Here is a 16,733-nt window from a genome sequence, read left to right on the forward strand (position 1 = left end):
GGAAAGGGTAGTTTCCCCTGCGGTTCTGTTTAGTCATTTGTGGAGCTGATCCCAGTGGCAGTGCACATAAGATCATCACCTCAGATTTCAAGTTAATAACTAAACACAAGTTCTCACATTCTCTTGCCATATTATATAGTCAAATCTTTTTACGTACATCTTCTTTTTTAAACATTCTAGCCATTCTGTGCACCAGGTAGACCTGCTAGAATTGGAAACATTCACAGTCGAAAAGAACCTTTGAGGATATCTGATCCACCTTTTTACCTACTGATGGGTGCCTGTCCTCAGCATTTCTGAGCGAGGACCACCCATCTCTGGCTCAACGTCTCTAATGACAAGAAACCTATGATTATGAGGGCGATCTCTTCCATTTCTTGATAGTCCAGGGGATTGCTAGTGGCTGGGTAGGATAAATTCCATGTTTTCTAGCTCAGAGTCAGGTGCTCTTTTCACTGGGATCCTCTCCTGGAAGGCCACTGCCAAGGAAGCCTTTCAAGGAGAAGGCCTGGTCTGGGGGAACCTAAGCTCCAGGTCACTCCAGCTGAGCCTCGCCCCTCTTCCTCAGGATGAGGTGATGGCTCCACCCCAGTGACCCTTGTCCCACAAATGCATGTTGCCAGGAAGTATACCCAGAGCATCGTGACCAGATCCAAATGTAAACACAGATTATGCAGAGGAACAGGCTGTCCCAGCGATTATTTTGAAGTAGACTGTATGCGGGGGTTCATTTAATCAAATTCTCTGACAACTGTTTATTGAGAAGAAAGTATGAATGGCTATGCAGCACCAGGAAGGATTTTGGCTTTCAAACATCTAATCTACTAAGCCCTCCAAAATACAAACCAAAGGCAGCATGCTCTTGGCGGGACATGGTGAACAAGTCCATGTAAGGGCACATGAGCATTAGGAGGCTTTTTTAGGCAAGACACAAGCTCACTGCAGTAAAGGCTGACATGGTCAGGGCTTCCTTTCCCCTTCTATTTCCTTCTCCAAACCTGACTCCTGGGAGACCCAAACGTCATGGCGAGTGGTAGAGTCAACCCATTGAAGCCCAGTATCTCAGAGCCCTCCCCTGTACGGGCTTTCTGTGCTGAAGCCAAGGACACAGAGATCCAGGGCACCTCACAGGCTCTGCTGCATGAAACAGACACTGGCAGGTTTGAGGACAAGCTGGAGAGGGTGAGGGGAATGCTGAGGACTCAGAAATCAACAACTCGAGGAAGCAGAGCTCCAACCCTCCTGCTGGGAGTAGATGGGGAGGGATCAGAGCATTGAACCCCTTGCACATAGACAAGGGAAGAAGATGAAAGAAAGACAACTCACTCAGTAACTGTATCAGAGAACCACAAAGTCGGGCATTTAGATATGACTTGGTCCTGGGTTAAAAAATTTTTTTGTAAAAAAAATTTTGTAAAGCTTTGTAACCCTTGGTTGAAATAAAGTCACAGCTGGAGCATAAACAAATAAAGAAAGTAAAAGCTGAGTAACTCTGGGATCAGAGAGCTGGAAACACTCCCAAATATCGTGCACCATACTACCTCTCCCCAGGCAGTGACCCTGGAGTGGGCCCTACACAGCACTTGGAAAGCACTGTTCAAAAACCACCAAGTAAGACGCACCACCTTTTCGTTTTACAAACAAGGAAACTGACATCCAGCAAGTAAGGGCTTCCAGCTCATTTGTCTCACAGGCATCCTGGTGCATGCTCTTCCTACCCCACATAGAAGACTGAGAAGGGTGTCCTTCCACTGATACCTGCCCAGAGGGACATTTAGGAGGCTCTCCAGAGAATAGGGCTACCTCCAGTTACATCTATTAATTTCTTTCCCTGATTGGGGTCCCCAGAACCAATTAACAGGGCATGGTGGAGTTAACAAATTGGCAGGTTGGCCAGCAGCCATGCGCTGATGAGGTCTGGTAAACCAGAGAAGTGGCTCATTTGGCATATCTGTGTCACCAGGTTCGGGGAGGTGGGGGCCTTCACTTTCTCCATTTTCACTTACGTTATCCCTCATACTGCCCAACACCCCTGCAAAGTTCATAAAAGAGGGGTCTACGAGTCCCATTTTATACTTGAAGAGTTTTTATACAGAAAAAGTTCAGATGACTTGCCTGAGGTTGACAGAATGAATAGCAAAGTTGGGAGTTAAATATAGATTTTTCTGACATGGTTTAGGACTCATTCAACCTCCTTATGCTGACAGCTAAGAAAATATGCTCTCTATGTCTGGGCTGTTTCTTGGATACTTTATCCCATATTCGCCAAATAGGGTAACATCAGTGCATGTTGCCCGTGTAAACAGAAGGTGGTGTCTCAGTCTAAGATTCCATTGTGACCTGGGCTGTAGCAGTATTTACACAAATTAAGTTTAGAATATTTGAGTGCTTGAGAAGAACTTAATAAATATTTGTGGAATGAAAGAAAGAAAGAAAGAAAGGGAAAGACAGAAACACGTATGGGTGGCAGGCAAAAGATTGTTCTCTACGGGAAAACTCCAAGGAACCTTTCAGCAAGCAGCATTCTTTGTCCCACAAACTCCAGCCAGCCTGAAAATTGGAAATCAGAAAAGAAACAGATGTTTGTTTGGACTGAGAGTAGCATCAATAAGAAGAATGACTTGGAAAGAAAAAGAGAGTAGTTAAAAGTTTTTTTGAGACAGTCTCGCTCTGTCACTCGGGCTGGAGTACAACGGAGTGACCTGAGCTCACTGAAACCTCCTCCTTCCAGGTGCAAGCGATTCTCATCCCTCAGCCCCCTGAGTAGCTGGGACACAGGTGCATGCCATCATGCCTGGTTAATTTTTGTATTTTTAGTAGAGATGGGGTTTCACCATGTTAACCAGGCTGGTCTCAAACTTCTGACCTGAAGTGATCCGCCTGCCTCGGCCTCCCAAAGTGCTGGGATTGCAGGTGTGACCCACCATGCCTGGCCAAGAGAAAACTTTTTGAAGTTTCCGTTTGGAAGAGTCTAGTCTTAAATTTGGAGTTTAACTGATACCCACTAGTGTGTGATATGGAACAAACATCTAGTCTCTTTGCCCCCTGCCCAGTTTCTTCATCTGTAAAATGAGGATCATATTATAACAGCCGTCTCATGGGGACACAACAAGATTAAATAAGTGCAATGCTTTGCCTAGGGCACACAGTAAGTTGTAGCAGGTGCCTGTGCTTGACTCTTCCCAAGCGTCTCTTTTCACTGCTTTAACTACATTCTGTTCAAGTAAAGCCCTGCTCTAGTCCTGCCTGGAGCCTTCTCCGAATTCTTGATTGTTCAGCCATCTCCCATCTTGCGCATCTGACATTGATTACTATTAACCATCAATACTGCATATTTGAGTTCTTAGTTATTAGCCATTATTTTTATGTGTTTTTATCTTTTTTCTTCGAAACAGTGCTCTGAGCTCCTTGAAGGCTGGGATCACATTTGCTCTTATATTCCCATGGCATTTAGCACAGGGCTGCACACATTGTTAAGTGCCTTGTGTATACTTATTAATTGACTCACTGATTAGGTGAATGACTTGTATCCTCTGTTTGCTGCTAACATCCTATAGTCTGGAAGAAAATATTCATAATTCTTCCCTGAGACACCAAATAAAACTGCATACTTCCTTGGGGGATCGATCGGTCCTTAATGACATTTCTGAAGTCAGAAGAAATGCTTGGAGAGCCAGCATCCTGGAGCATAATGAAGTGGGGGGGAAATGCAGTGGGCAAAGGTTTCCCTGTGCTTTCTCCCAAGGATGCCCTATACAGGCGTCCCCAAACTTTTTACACAGGGGGCCAGTTCGCTGTCCCTCAGACTGTTGGAGGGCCCCACATACTGTGCTACTCTTACTGACCACCAATGAAAGAGGTGCCCCTTCCTGAAGTGCAGCGGGGGGCCAGATAAATGGCCTCAGGGGGCCGTAGTTTGGGGACGCCTGCCTATTATATCAAGGATCTTTAATCGCCAAGTTGGGCTTGCAGTGCGCAAAATTTCTTTATCATGAATTTCCACAGTTATATTCAAATCAATATAAACCACATATTTATGATGCAGTAATGATATCAGTTACAATCTGAACCATTAACTTAGTAAATTTTAGTATTTTTTTAAAATAGACTCTTCTGCTTGGCTGTGATCTGTGAAAGTATTAAAATAAGTGTTGATTTAAAAAGCCAGAGCCTACTCCAGCAGCCAGCTGCAGAAGCACCTTTCCTCAGGACGTTTGCTTGGGTGGAGTCCTGGGGTTGATAGAGCTTTGGGAAAGCTGGCTGCCAACAGCACTGTTCTGGGAATTGGAGTCCTGGGTTCAAGTCCAATTTCTCTTCCTCTAGTACTTCACCAATAACATGAGAGGGTTGGTCACCTTGAATTTTTAGGCTCCTTCCAGATATTAACCTTCTAAAAATCTCACCTCGGTCCAATGGCTGTGCAACCAGTGGTATCCATCCTCACCTCTTCCTACCACTTCCCACGACCATTTGATTACATAGACTATGGCATGAACAGTCTCTCCTTCTATTAGAATCTAAAAGGTGACAGTCAATCAAAAAGTGAATAGAATGCCCAATCCATTCACTTACTTCCAGTCTTTGCCTATCACACAGAGAAACTGTGACTTTGATCCTGACCAGTGAAAATAACCAAACAAGACTAAAAATAAAACGTCAATCCTTGATGTTGACATGACAAAGCAAAATACAATGCATGATTTCCCCAATAGCTCAAGTATGCGCTCTGTTGCCTAAGAGTAGAGTATTTCCTAGAGGGCAGGGAATAGCCTCATTAGAGTCAAGTCCTGTCTTAGGCTAGTGTGTTCATAATCAATAGCTAATGGTGATCCCCATGTTTCTGAATGACATATATTCCCATCCCAGGTAACTCACGATATTGCAATTTACTTTGAGTTGAAATCTGTGCAAAGCATGTACAAACTGCAAAAGGAAACCATATACAACGAATATGAAAGAAAGGCATGTCTGGGAGTAGAGATGAGAATGGCTTCTGTAGCTCCAGACAGTCTACACTGAGTCTAGGGTCTGCCCCCAGCTAAGGACAAAAGCTGTGGACACTGAGAGGCCAGGTCTGAGACTCAGCCTGAGCCCTGCATTACTTTTTTTTTTTTTTTTTTTGGCTCACCAGAATGACAGTCACATTCTGTATTGCAAAAGGCTGAGAAAGGAATGGAGGGATAGTGAAAACAAAAAATAAACCAATGAACCAAGCCTTTTCACTAACTAAAAATGGAATGCACCCAGCCATGTTATGGCATCAGCCTGACCTTTCCACAGTTGGCTGTAGTCACTATGGGCCATTCAAAGATATCTGAGAGACCACACTGAAAAGTCAACATACATATAGCTCTGAGCTGCCCAAGGCAGAGATGAACTCTCTTCTCACTACTTCACCAACACAGGGAGGCTCTACTTTGGACAGGTAATGGTAGCCAGTGTGAGCACCTGACTAAAGTGCAGGGAAATCACTTTGCTTACCACTCTAGCCCTTTCCAAGGACATCTCCTTCTGATTTCCAGCTCTTCCTGCCCTATATGTTCAAGCTGTACCCAGCTTCAAGTCCTGACCCACCTCTAGTCTCTGTCTTCTGGGAAGCTGGCCCTGCACCCTCTATGCATGTCTCTGCTTTCTCATTGCACCCACAGTCTGAACGAGAGAGTTTATACTTGAATATAACTAAGAGAGGCAGCCAGGAGGGCAGAAGCATTGATTTAAAGATGGCATAAGGGCAGACAGGAGAAGGCTCAGTCCCTGGTGATATAATGAAGCTGACTCATCAGTCCTGACATTCTTATCCCTAGACTTCCATAATTAAAAGAAAACTCCAACTTCTGTCTTGCGTGAGACTTGTTCTGTGGGCATATGGGAAGCTGAACTTGATGTTCATTGACGTAGAAGCCCATCAACGTGCGTTTATGAAGGAAACCTCCCCTAGTGACCTGCTGGATCAGGAAAGGCAGATCTTAGAGCCGAGTCAGAATGGGCTTAGAAAAGTGGGTTTCTCAAAGAATATATTCTTCCTCTTTTAAACACTCAGTTTCCTAGCTCCAGAAGTTGTGGTTCCTCTGGGATAAAAGCCAAAGCCAGAGGGAGGGAACCTCTTGTTTTGTGGTTGCTAACACTGAAGAGAAGTGCCAGGGCCAGACCTCAAGAGCTCTGGGATGACACAGGCACTACCTGTCCTCACTGCATCCTTGGTTATTCTTGACAGACAAGGCCGGTAACCAGGAGAGAGAAGAAAGAAGGAAGGAAGAGAGCGGAAAAGGGAGTGGCTGACAGCCTGTGTACATGATAGTGCACAGAAGAGGGGTAAACATTCTCTGCACATAGAAAAGTTACTGTAAAGAAATCTTTCCTTAAAATATGTAGACAGGTGTGCTCAGTGAACAACAAGAAATAAAGTGGGCTTTGAGAAGGAAGGCAATCAGTAGGATTTATTTCACAACATATATGTTCCTTTACAGACTCAACTTAATCAAATTTCACCATTCCTTGGATGCTACTGCTACAAGTTCTAAGAGAATCAAGTAAAATTCAGCACTCCCAAAACAAACATCAATTGAGCTGTCATTATGTGCCTTGAACATGGTCTTTCTCCTTGAAAAGCTTCACATATAGTCGAGTCGAAAACCAACGTTTATCAGACAATAAACACATAACCTAGAAAAAGGCTCTTATGAGAAAACCTGAGCTATATTTAAAAGGAAAGCTCAATGCCATTTCCTTCAGAAACAGTTTCCATCTTCTCATTCCTGCTGGAGGTGCTCACTTCTCCTCCAAAACCCCTAGCATTTTCTTTGTATGCCGTGAAGTTTGTGCCTGTGTGTGTGTCTGTGTGTGTGTGTGTGTGTGTGTGTGTGTGTATACATGAGCACACACATTTCCACCTTCTCTCTTCCACTATTGTTGAAGTTCCTTAATAAATATGAAGGCTGCACATCTGTGGCTCTTCCACAATGTCTGCCCCTGTCCATGGCATGTAGTCAAGCACTGGTAAATATGGGTTGAATGTCTATTAGGGACTAGGTATGGGTGCTGAATAGCATAGAGCAGGCCCTTTCTGATGAACAATTTCAGTGGAGAGCTCAGAATGCTCCATGGGTGAGGTTTGGCAGGACTAGAACTGTAGTAGAATTTAAACAGGCAAAGCAGAGTGAGGAGAACATTATCACCGAATGGCGAGAAACCCAGAGGGCAGCATCTTTACTTGGATAAAATACTATTTAACTGGAGGCAGGTGGTTGGTAGGTAGCAGAATCACAGCATCAGGATTTGGGCTTTCTGGGTTCTAACATGAACTCTGTTGAGTGACTTTGGAGGTCGTTTCAGCTCCTTTTATTGGGGAATATCATTTGCAGGATAAAGAACCAGAGTCATGGATTTCTAAGGACCTTTTCAACTACAGGTTGCTCCAAACATAATTGCTGTTTTTGAAATTAAAAGTAATGCCAAACCCCAAAATTACATTTTAAATATAACGTAATTATTATATTAATTATATTATATTAAACCTAATATAAATTATCTGTCAGTTATATACTCTAAGACAGGTTCCATTTATGGAGCTAGTGGTATTTCAGTAATGAAAGCCTCAAAGAGCTAAAGATACACCAAAGAAAATGAGGATTATTATATTAGACCAAAATGACTCATCACAGATACAACATTTTCAGGTAAGAAATCCTCCCCTCCCCCACTCCAGATTCGAGCCAGGTCCAGTGGCCCTTTTATTTTATGGAAATCATTCCTCATTTTTCCTTTCTTTCCCAAAGAACTTATAGACTTGAGCTACACAGCAATAATGCATGTACAGACATAAGGATGATGAAAGTCAAAGTGCTATATTGACACCCACAATTTCCCTGGCCTTCACCTTCCATAACTTCAGACAGTGGCAAGTAAGAATAATGTAGGGTAGACGGAAAGGGCATGAGGGGCAGAGGGCAACCAGAGGCTTCTATACTTGAAAACATGGAAGCGCCGGGGCTGATTTCCTTGTGGGGAGGCACCAGAAGAGATATAGAAGTAGAAAAAAACCCACCCACTACTAACAACATAAAATGAAATCAGGAGTTCTTAGGTATGCTTACAAAACAAAGTAAAATAGACAAAGCCCCTCTAGTTTTTTAGTATGACAGGACAAGAAATTCAGTTTCTTCTGGGAGAAAAAAAAAAGAAAGTTGCTTGTGAAGATGGTAAAGACTTACAATAATGGAGACTCAGGATGCTGACCATGGACAGGACACTGGCCTGTATCACTGACATCAAGACATTGCTCATATCTTGGCCTGATCTTTGATAAACGTGGGCAGTTTCAAATCAGTTCAACTCATAGAGGGGGAAACAGGTTATCCAGACAACAGCTTCTTTCATCTTCTTGACTCCATCAAAGATATAAAGGTTTGGGAAAAGCAGGTCAATCCAGGTTTGGTCTCACTGGAGCTCTGAGGTGAGAAAAATGCTAAAGAACATTTAGCTTTACCTGGTCATCCCTCCCGTCACCCCTTCATCATCGCTTGAATGAATCAGTCACGGCTGTCTGTCTCTGAATGGCAAACTATTATTACAAAATAGCAGCAATGTGTAGGGTGGTTACATCATGAAGGCCATAGAAGGGAGTTAGCATGTCTTTAGCGAGAACCTCCTGCTCCAGGTAACAACAATCTCAGAGAGGAAGAGCCATGTCTTGGCATTGTCAGTGATGCCAGCAACCCAGAAGGCAGGCAGTTTTCTGCCTTCAGAAACACCCATCCATTGGTTACGGACTCAGGTGCTGATTTCTTAAAAGAATGCAATAGGAATTCATAGACAAGAAACCGTAGTGTAATCTACAGGAATCTTGGAAGGCGCTTCCTTGAAGAATTAAAATAGGCCAATGCCCTTAAGAGTCTTAATTCCTGAGGGCTGTAGGCTAATTCTGTGATTCTCCAAGTACAGCCAAATTGAGAAAATGTCATGTGAGCTAAAGATACAAGAAACAGAAGAAAAGAGGGTTGACATGGTATAGCATGGTCCCTCTCAGATCAATCCTGGATGTACCCTCCTTTAAACCTTTGTAATTTTGACAAAGGATATAACCTGTTTGTGCCTTGGTTTTGTCACCTGTAGAATCAGGGTAATAATAATGGTGCTGACTTCATATGCAGGTAACAAACCACAAGGTCTTACCTTCAATGAATGTGAGCTAAGAGAACTATGATAGTAGCATCAGTTATTACAAATAGCTGGGAGAGAAGAAGAGGAGAAAAAGCTGTTGTTTGCCTTCTACGTTAGGCCACCATAAGCCTGGCAGCAGGACACTCCCTCCTAAGTTCAGAGGACAGACTAAATGAGGAAACCTCACAGCCTTGGACTTTGGTCAAGACACTCTTCCTTGTATCTTCATCATTCTGAGTTATATTTGGAGTCAGCCAGGAGAATAAATGACAGAGAATGAATAAACTGGATTACTGGATTCTGGTCCATTCAAATAATGGGGCTTTCCAGCTAGAGCTGGAATAGCAAACAAGAACACATTTTCTCTTTGGCCTTGCCCTCCAGATGCCAGCCTCTCAAGACAAACCACTTTCCATCTAATTCTCTACACACTACTAGCAGTCAAGGAGGTTTCCCCTTTCTTATTACTCGTCCTTCCTTTCAATTGCTCCTTCCTTCTCACATTTCTGAGAATAACTACATCCCACCTTAAGGCAGATGAGACCATTTTCCTTTATACATCTGAAATTCTAATACAGGTACCTGGCAGTAGCATCAACCTGGTCCTTGTGTAAACGGGGAGATGCCACAGTTTTTGGTGAGTCCAGAAGCACGATGATGACAATGCTAGGTTTATAAATATGGCAAAAGCATATTTTTCTGAAAACAACAATTAAAATTGTTTGAAATTTTATAAAATGAGATAAACAATATAAAATGTGGATTTGAAATTAGTATCCTAAACATTTAAAACGGGGTAATATTTTGGGGTGCTTCACAACTACTCTATAGGACATGAATTACCAATCTTTTAAAATTTGTGAAAAATTGGGGCTTAACAAATCTTGGGGAGCCTTAACAAACCTAGGAGAACCTTTCTGCAGATATTGACAAGTTGACCCTAAAATTCATATTAAAATTCTATGGATCCAGAATATCCAAAACAATCTTGAAAAAGAACAAAGTTGGAGGACTCACACTTCCCAATTTTAACATTTCTTCAAAGCTACTGCAGTCAAGAGTGTGACACTGGCATAAGAAAAGACACATACATCAATTGAACAGAATTGATTGCCAAAAAACAGACCGTGATATTTATTGCTCATTGACTTTTGACATGGTCCTAATAATTGGGAATAAGTCCTTTCAATAAATTGTGCTGGGAAAACCTGATATACACATGCAAAAGAAGAAGATGGAGAAGGAGAAGGAGAAAGAGAAAGAAGAAAAGGAGGAGGCGCTGGGTGCAGTGGCTCATGCCTGTAATCCCAGCACTTTGGGAGGCTGAGGTGAGTGGATCATGAAGTCAGGAGTTCAAGACCAGCCTGGCCAAGGTGGTAATATCCCTCTCTACTAAAAATACAAAAATTAACCAGGCATGGTGGTGAGCACCTGTAATCCCACCTACTTGAGAGGCTGAGTCAGGAGAATTTCTTGAACCTAGGAGACGGAGGTTGCAGTGAGCCAAGATCACACCACTAAACTCCAGCCTGGGCATCAGAGGAAGACTCTGTCTCAGAAAAAAGAAGAAGAGAAGAAGAGGAAGAGCTGGAGCCCTGCACACCAAATAAATTCAAAATGGATCATAAACCTAAATGTAAGAGCTAAAGATATCAATTTGTTAGAAGAAAACATGAGTATATTTTTTGACCTTTGGTCAGACAAAGCATTCCCAGATATGACACAAAAGCATGAGGAACAAGAAAAATAGTACATTAAACTTAATAAAAAGTTATGCTTCAAAGGTCACTGGCATGAAAGTGAAAAGGCACCTCACACAATAAAAGGAAAATTTCTCAACTCACATATCTGATAAGGGACTTTTATTCAGAACATATAAGGAAGTCCTATACGACAATAAAAAGACAACCCAATTGTAAAAAGGGCAAAGATTTGGATAGACATTCTTTTCTAAAAAAATACACATGGCCAGAAGCACAGGAAAAGATGATCCGTATCATCAACAATTAGGAAAATGCAAATCAAAACCACAAGGCAATGCTTAAAAGACAGACCTTCTAGGGTGGCTATAATGAAACAGATGGACGATAGAAAATGTTCGTAGGAACAAAGAGAAATCTGAATCCTCATATATTGCTACTGAGAATATACAATGGTGTAAGTGCTTTGGAAAACAGTTTGGAAGTTCTTTCAAAAAGTTAAGTATAAAATTATCACATGTCCTAAAAATTCTGCTACTAAGTATATACCCAAGAGAACTGAAAAGCATATGTTCATGCAAAAATTTGTACATAAATGTTCATAGTAGCACTATGTACAATAGCCAAAATGTAGAAACAACCAGAATGTCTATCAGGTATTGAATGGACAAAACAGAATATATCCATATGACAGAATATTATTCAACCAGAAAAAGAAAAAAGTACCAATATACCCTACAGCATGGTTTAACCTTGAAAATATTATGCTAAGTGAAAGAAGCCAGATAAAAGAGGCCACCTACTGTTCAATTATATCTAGAAAAGGCAAATGTAATGGAACAGAAAGGAAGTTAGCAGTTGTCAAGAATTATACAAAGAAAACAAGGATAACTGCTAATGGGTAGAGGATTTATTCTGTGGAGTGATGAAAATGATCTGAAATTAGAGAGTAACCTTGATTGCACAAATCTGCAAATATACTAAAAATCACTATTTTGTACTTTTTTAAAGGATAAATCTTATAGCATATAGTCATACCTTTCAAAACCTGTTAGTAAAAACAAGAGTTTACTTAAACTAGTTGAATCTTCTTCCTGAGTTCACTTATATCCCCACCTTTGATTTCTTCTGTGGTGTTTTCTTTATTTCTCCTTCCTTGTTGAGTTTTGTCTCTTTTAAGCCATTTAATATTCCTTCCAGAACAAGGGAGGGCTATAAACAAACAAACACATAAAATTAATCTAGCTAAATTCTAGTTCCTGACTCAATTTAGGACAGTTCTTATTACTGAATAGTGAATGTTTTTCTTCTTAAAAGAGAAGACATTTCTTTCTGTGCCCTGTCAGTTTCTCTCTTGACAAAAGTAAGCTATGAGTGGTGGTTTGTCTAAAATTTTATTCTTGCTGGATATTTTCTCCCTTTGATTCTCACTTGAACTAGCTACACCAAAAGGCATGAAGAACACACAAAACACTAACGACAAACAGAGAAGGTGCTATTACTTTAGTGGCTGCTAGGACCGCTATCAGAAGAGAAAAAGGGTAGCCACTACTGATTTTCCTGGACCTTTCTCTGGAGTTGTCTACTATGCTACAATTCTGGTATTTCAGACCCCTCTTAATCACTTAAGCTCCAAGAATCACACCACCTTCCAGACTTAGCTAAAAATGCAAAGATTTCCAGTGTCCCCTAGAGTCTTTACTAGGGACTAGTGACCCTATCCACATACAGCTTGGCTATCTGTAAAATAAGACTGAGGAGTTTTATCACAAAGCGACTAACGTTTCTAATCAGCAGAACTGCTGCTGGGCCATGGGAAATGAAAGGGTACCCAACAGGTGATTCTGCCCATTGGCTGTGAGTATACCTAAGGTAAGGGATGAGTGGCTAAAAGGTTGCAGAGGTAAAATCCTGAGCCAAAGCTCATGGTAGCACCAAAAGTTTCTGGCAAGGAGGCAAAGGGCTGGAAAGAGTTTTCCAAAGGTGGCTTCCTCCAATTATGAAGAAACAACTCTGACAGTTCTCCCATCAATTAATTTTTGTGCGACGCCTGTTGATGTTAGCTTTGATGCTGACACCCGCTGTGACACAGTCACTTCTGAAAAAGTTTGCTCTGGAATGAGGAATCCTTGCTTCAAAGGTGGAAGGGACCAGCTTAAAGGACACTGAATACTGTGAGTGTCGTGGCTTGTTCCAACATCCCCATTTCAGTCATGGCTACGGCATTCCTGGCACGTTCAGCCACTTCTTCCGTGCCCTTAGTATCAGAACACTTTTGTTTCTCAGGAAACTCTCTTAGTGCTCGTAACTGAAATTTGGGTATTAGTAATTAATTTACTAATTAATTTTATCCAGACACAGTTACTGAGTAACTAAGAAGTGTTAGACATGGTGCTAGGAGCTATGGATAAAGCAAATAACATATGCATATTCCCTATCCTAAATTCTACTGGAGTCACCATTCAGGCTTCTGTAACCCTCCAGAAAGAGTCAGCTTCATCTTCTAAAAGGCTTTTAGCAATCACTGCATATTCCCATATCTTTTTTTGCCCAGGACAGACATCTCCAATTCTAGTCATCCTTTCTCCCTGAACATGCTTCTTGGACTCCTGTGATCTTGATCTGTTCTTTTTTGTTCCAGCTCTGTTTTATTGATGTGGCACCCAGACACCTGCTCCAGCTGAGTTGTACCAGTATGTTATCCTAAAGCTACTCACCTCTCTAATTGTGGATCTTAGGCTTTTATTCATGGTCTACATTTTCCTTTGATCCATCGCATTTTGAGGTCACCTAAAACTTCCTGTCAGAGATTGTAAGTCTTTCATGAAAAATCCATTTCTTTCTTGAGTATACCACTAGATTATATTTCTCAACTGCCAGTAGTTAGATGTGGCTACCAGAGATAGTTTTAGTGGTATGTGAGCAGAAGAGATGCACCTTTTTTCAACGAAGTCCTCGGTCTTTAGAAGAGTGAATGTTCTCTTGCATGCTCCCATTTTCCTATTTTTCTAACTTGAGTCAAGAAGATAAGACCTAGCATGTGGCAGAACCATGAGATATAAGGATCCTGGGTCCCTGCATCACTGCGTGGAGAAGTATTGCTTACTAGCCAGAAACATCAGGCCCTGAACTATCATATAGTTGTTAAGTCAGTCTAGCCTACCCTAACTACAGATGACCAGGTCTTTTTAAGACAAGCTGTTATCAAGTCAGATTCGTTATAAACCTCTGCTTGTGCAATTAGCTAGTTTCAATATAATCACAAGATTTCGCATTACTAAGTCTGTGAAAATGAGTTTCCATTATGGAAGGTTTCTTTTATTATTATTGTTAATATCAACTTTATTGACATCTTTGACCATGATAAAAACATTATAAAGAGGACATTTAAATCCAGTGCATTATACTTACAAGAGCAGGGGAATTCAAAGCAAAATGAACAGAGGTTACATATACCCAGGGAAAAAAAAAAAAGGAATATGCACTCACTCCCAGTCATGGAGCAACACATAGCTTTGTATTTGTGTTGTGTTTTGTGTGTATGTGTCATCAGAAACCTAGATATCTTATGCATAAACAAAAAATGGTAGTCACAGAGGAGTCATTCATTTCACCCTTATTTTTGAAAAAGAGATTGTGTCATTGATTTTATAGCATGGATTCACACTAAACCTAGTCTCCGAAGTAATTGTATTTCCTGTTTGTAAAATTCAGTTTTGTTTAATTCATTCAGTTATTCATCCACGTGTCCATTCATTGAGGAAATATGTATGAGTTGTCTGCTGAAGACTCAGTATCCTAGAAGATTTTATCTAAGATAATAAGAATTAGAAATATAACTCCTGGCCTAAAAGACCTTTAATTTAATGTGGAGACAAGCTATATATAAGGAAAAATAAATAAACTTTCAAGTATTAATTAACAACATCAGACTATCAAATGAGCAATACAGATATTAAGTGTCAAAGAGTTTCCAGAAAGGAGATGAATAAATCAATTCAGTTTAACCACTATGGTGTTTATTAAGCACCTACTCTGTGAAATTAGATGTCATGGGTCTGATGATTGTTTTGTGATTAATTTCAATAAGCACTTATTTTGTACCTAGTCTGTGCTATGCCCTGGGCATGAGGATACCTGCAAGAGGCTCGCTATAGAGAAAAACAGATTGTGTGACAGCTGTTACAATAGTAATGACAGTGGTGTTTGCCCGGCTCAAAAGCCCTCACTGTTTTATCAAGTCTTTGAGGGCAAGGACTGTGCCTTCCATTTCTTTGTTTCTTTCTCTCTCATTATCTATGTCATCCCCACAAAGTCCCCTTGGACTTTCTGTAGATTGGTTTATAAGCTCTCTCACAGGGTAGCTGGGCATTGTTCAAGAGTAGAGTTTTCTTACTCAGTTGGCTGATAAGTGAAAGGGATCTAAGTTGTCAATAACATCAGATGGTGATCTATTTCTATACCTTTTCCTTGACATCTCAGGGCAAGCAAGGGAAGAAGGGAAGACAAAATGCTCTGAATGCCTTGTGTGGGCAGCAGGTGTATGCAGGTTGGAGAGTGGATGGGGGGAAACGGCTTTATTTTAAACCTCAAGCCTATTTTTTAAATGTGGAATAGAATGGAAACAGGTGTGTGTGTTTTGTGTCAGTAATGCTTAACTGATGTGGAATCAATGTTTATTTGTGTGTGTGTGTGAAAAATGGTGACGTGGTTAAGTAAGGGAATTAAGAAGTACTCACTGAAATAGGTAGTAGTAGATGGTCATGATTCTTGCAATCTATCTTTCAAATGGGTCAGCAAAATTGATAAATTTGGCAAACTTCAGCTATATTTGAGTCTAGGTAGAGGTTATATGGATGTTCATTGTATTATTCTTTTAAATTTTCTGTATCTTTTTACATCTTCATAGTAAAACAGTAGTTAGAAAATGTCTATCTACTGTGTATGATTTGGGGAGGGCCTGATTGAATGCCATTCCCACTCCACCCACCCCTGGCTACACTTTTCAGCTGAAGCTTTACTCTTGATGGGGCTCTTGATAGTGGAATATCAGCTAGTACAAGAGAAAGCTGAGAAGTTTTAATCTTATTAAAAGGTACAGGTCAGGTGCAGTGGCTCACACCTGTAATCTCAGCACTTTGGGAGGCCAAGGCAGGCAGATTGCGAGGTCACCAGATCGAGACCATCCTGGCCAACACAGTGAAACCCCGTCTCCACTAAAAATACAAAAAAAATTAGCTGGGCGTGGTGGTGCACACCTGCAGTCCCAGCTACACAGGAGGCTGAGGCAGGAGAATTGCTTGAACCCAGGAGGCAGAGATTGCAGCAAGCCGAGATTGCACCACTGCACTATAGCCTGGGCGACAGTGCGGGACTGCATCTCAAAAAAAAAAAAAAAAAAAAAAAAGGTACGTACATGAAACAACATTAGCACTTAGACTATATAATGTAGAAATAAATACTTAATACAGGTACTGGTTAGGATGGGTTTGACAGGAGCAAAGGACATGAGAAGACACTATAAATTGTGTGTGAGAGAGAGGTATACGTAGTGTGTGGGAAAAGAGTTCTAGGTAAGTGCTGTTCGAATGATGAGAATATTCAACATCTGCACTCTCCAGCCACATCGAACTACTGAGTACTTGAAATGTGGCTAGTGTGACCCAAGAACAGAATTTTAAATTTTACTTAATTTTACTTAATTCAAACTTAAATATTCACATGTGGCTAGTGGCTACCACATGAAAGCGTGCAGCTCTAGATGGACCATGAGCCTAGCCAGGCAGAGTAACTAGATTCTAAAGTAAGTTGGTAACTGGAGAATTAACGCTTACTGTGGGAATTTAAAAGATATGTTAAAGTATATATTGGGGG

The 16,733-nt window shown here is 41.1% G+C and overlaps 1 protein-coding gene across 7 annotated transcripts in view; it reads right to left on the reverse strand.

The window, feature by feature from the left end:
• Window positions 1–16,733, reverse strand: part of SETBP1 (SET binding protein 1) — a 374,612-nt gene that overhangs the window by 134,327 nt on the left and 223,552 nt on the right. For 5 of the 7 annotated variants that reach the window (XM_074383542.1, XM_074383543.1, XM_074383545.1 and 2 more), the window contains one exon: window positions 11,976–12,071. The exons of the other annotated variants lie outside the window; for them this stretch is intronic. In XM_074383542.1, the coding sequence (XP_074239643.1) occupies window positions 11,976–12,071 (96 nt within the window). The remainder of the gene's footprint in view (window positions 1–11,975; window positions 12,072–16,733) is intronic. 7 annotated transcript variants of the gene reach the window in all.

Source organism: Saimiri boliviensis, chromosome 13 (assembly GCF_048565385.1).
Source record: "Saimiri boliviensis isolate mSaiBol1 chromosome 13, mSaiBol1.pri, whole genome shotgun sequence".
Lineage (NCBI taxonomy): Eukaryota > Metazoa > Chordata > Mammalia > Primates > Cebidae > Saimiri > Saimiri boliviensis.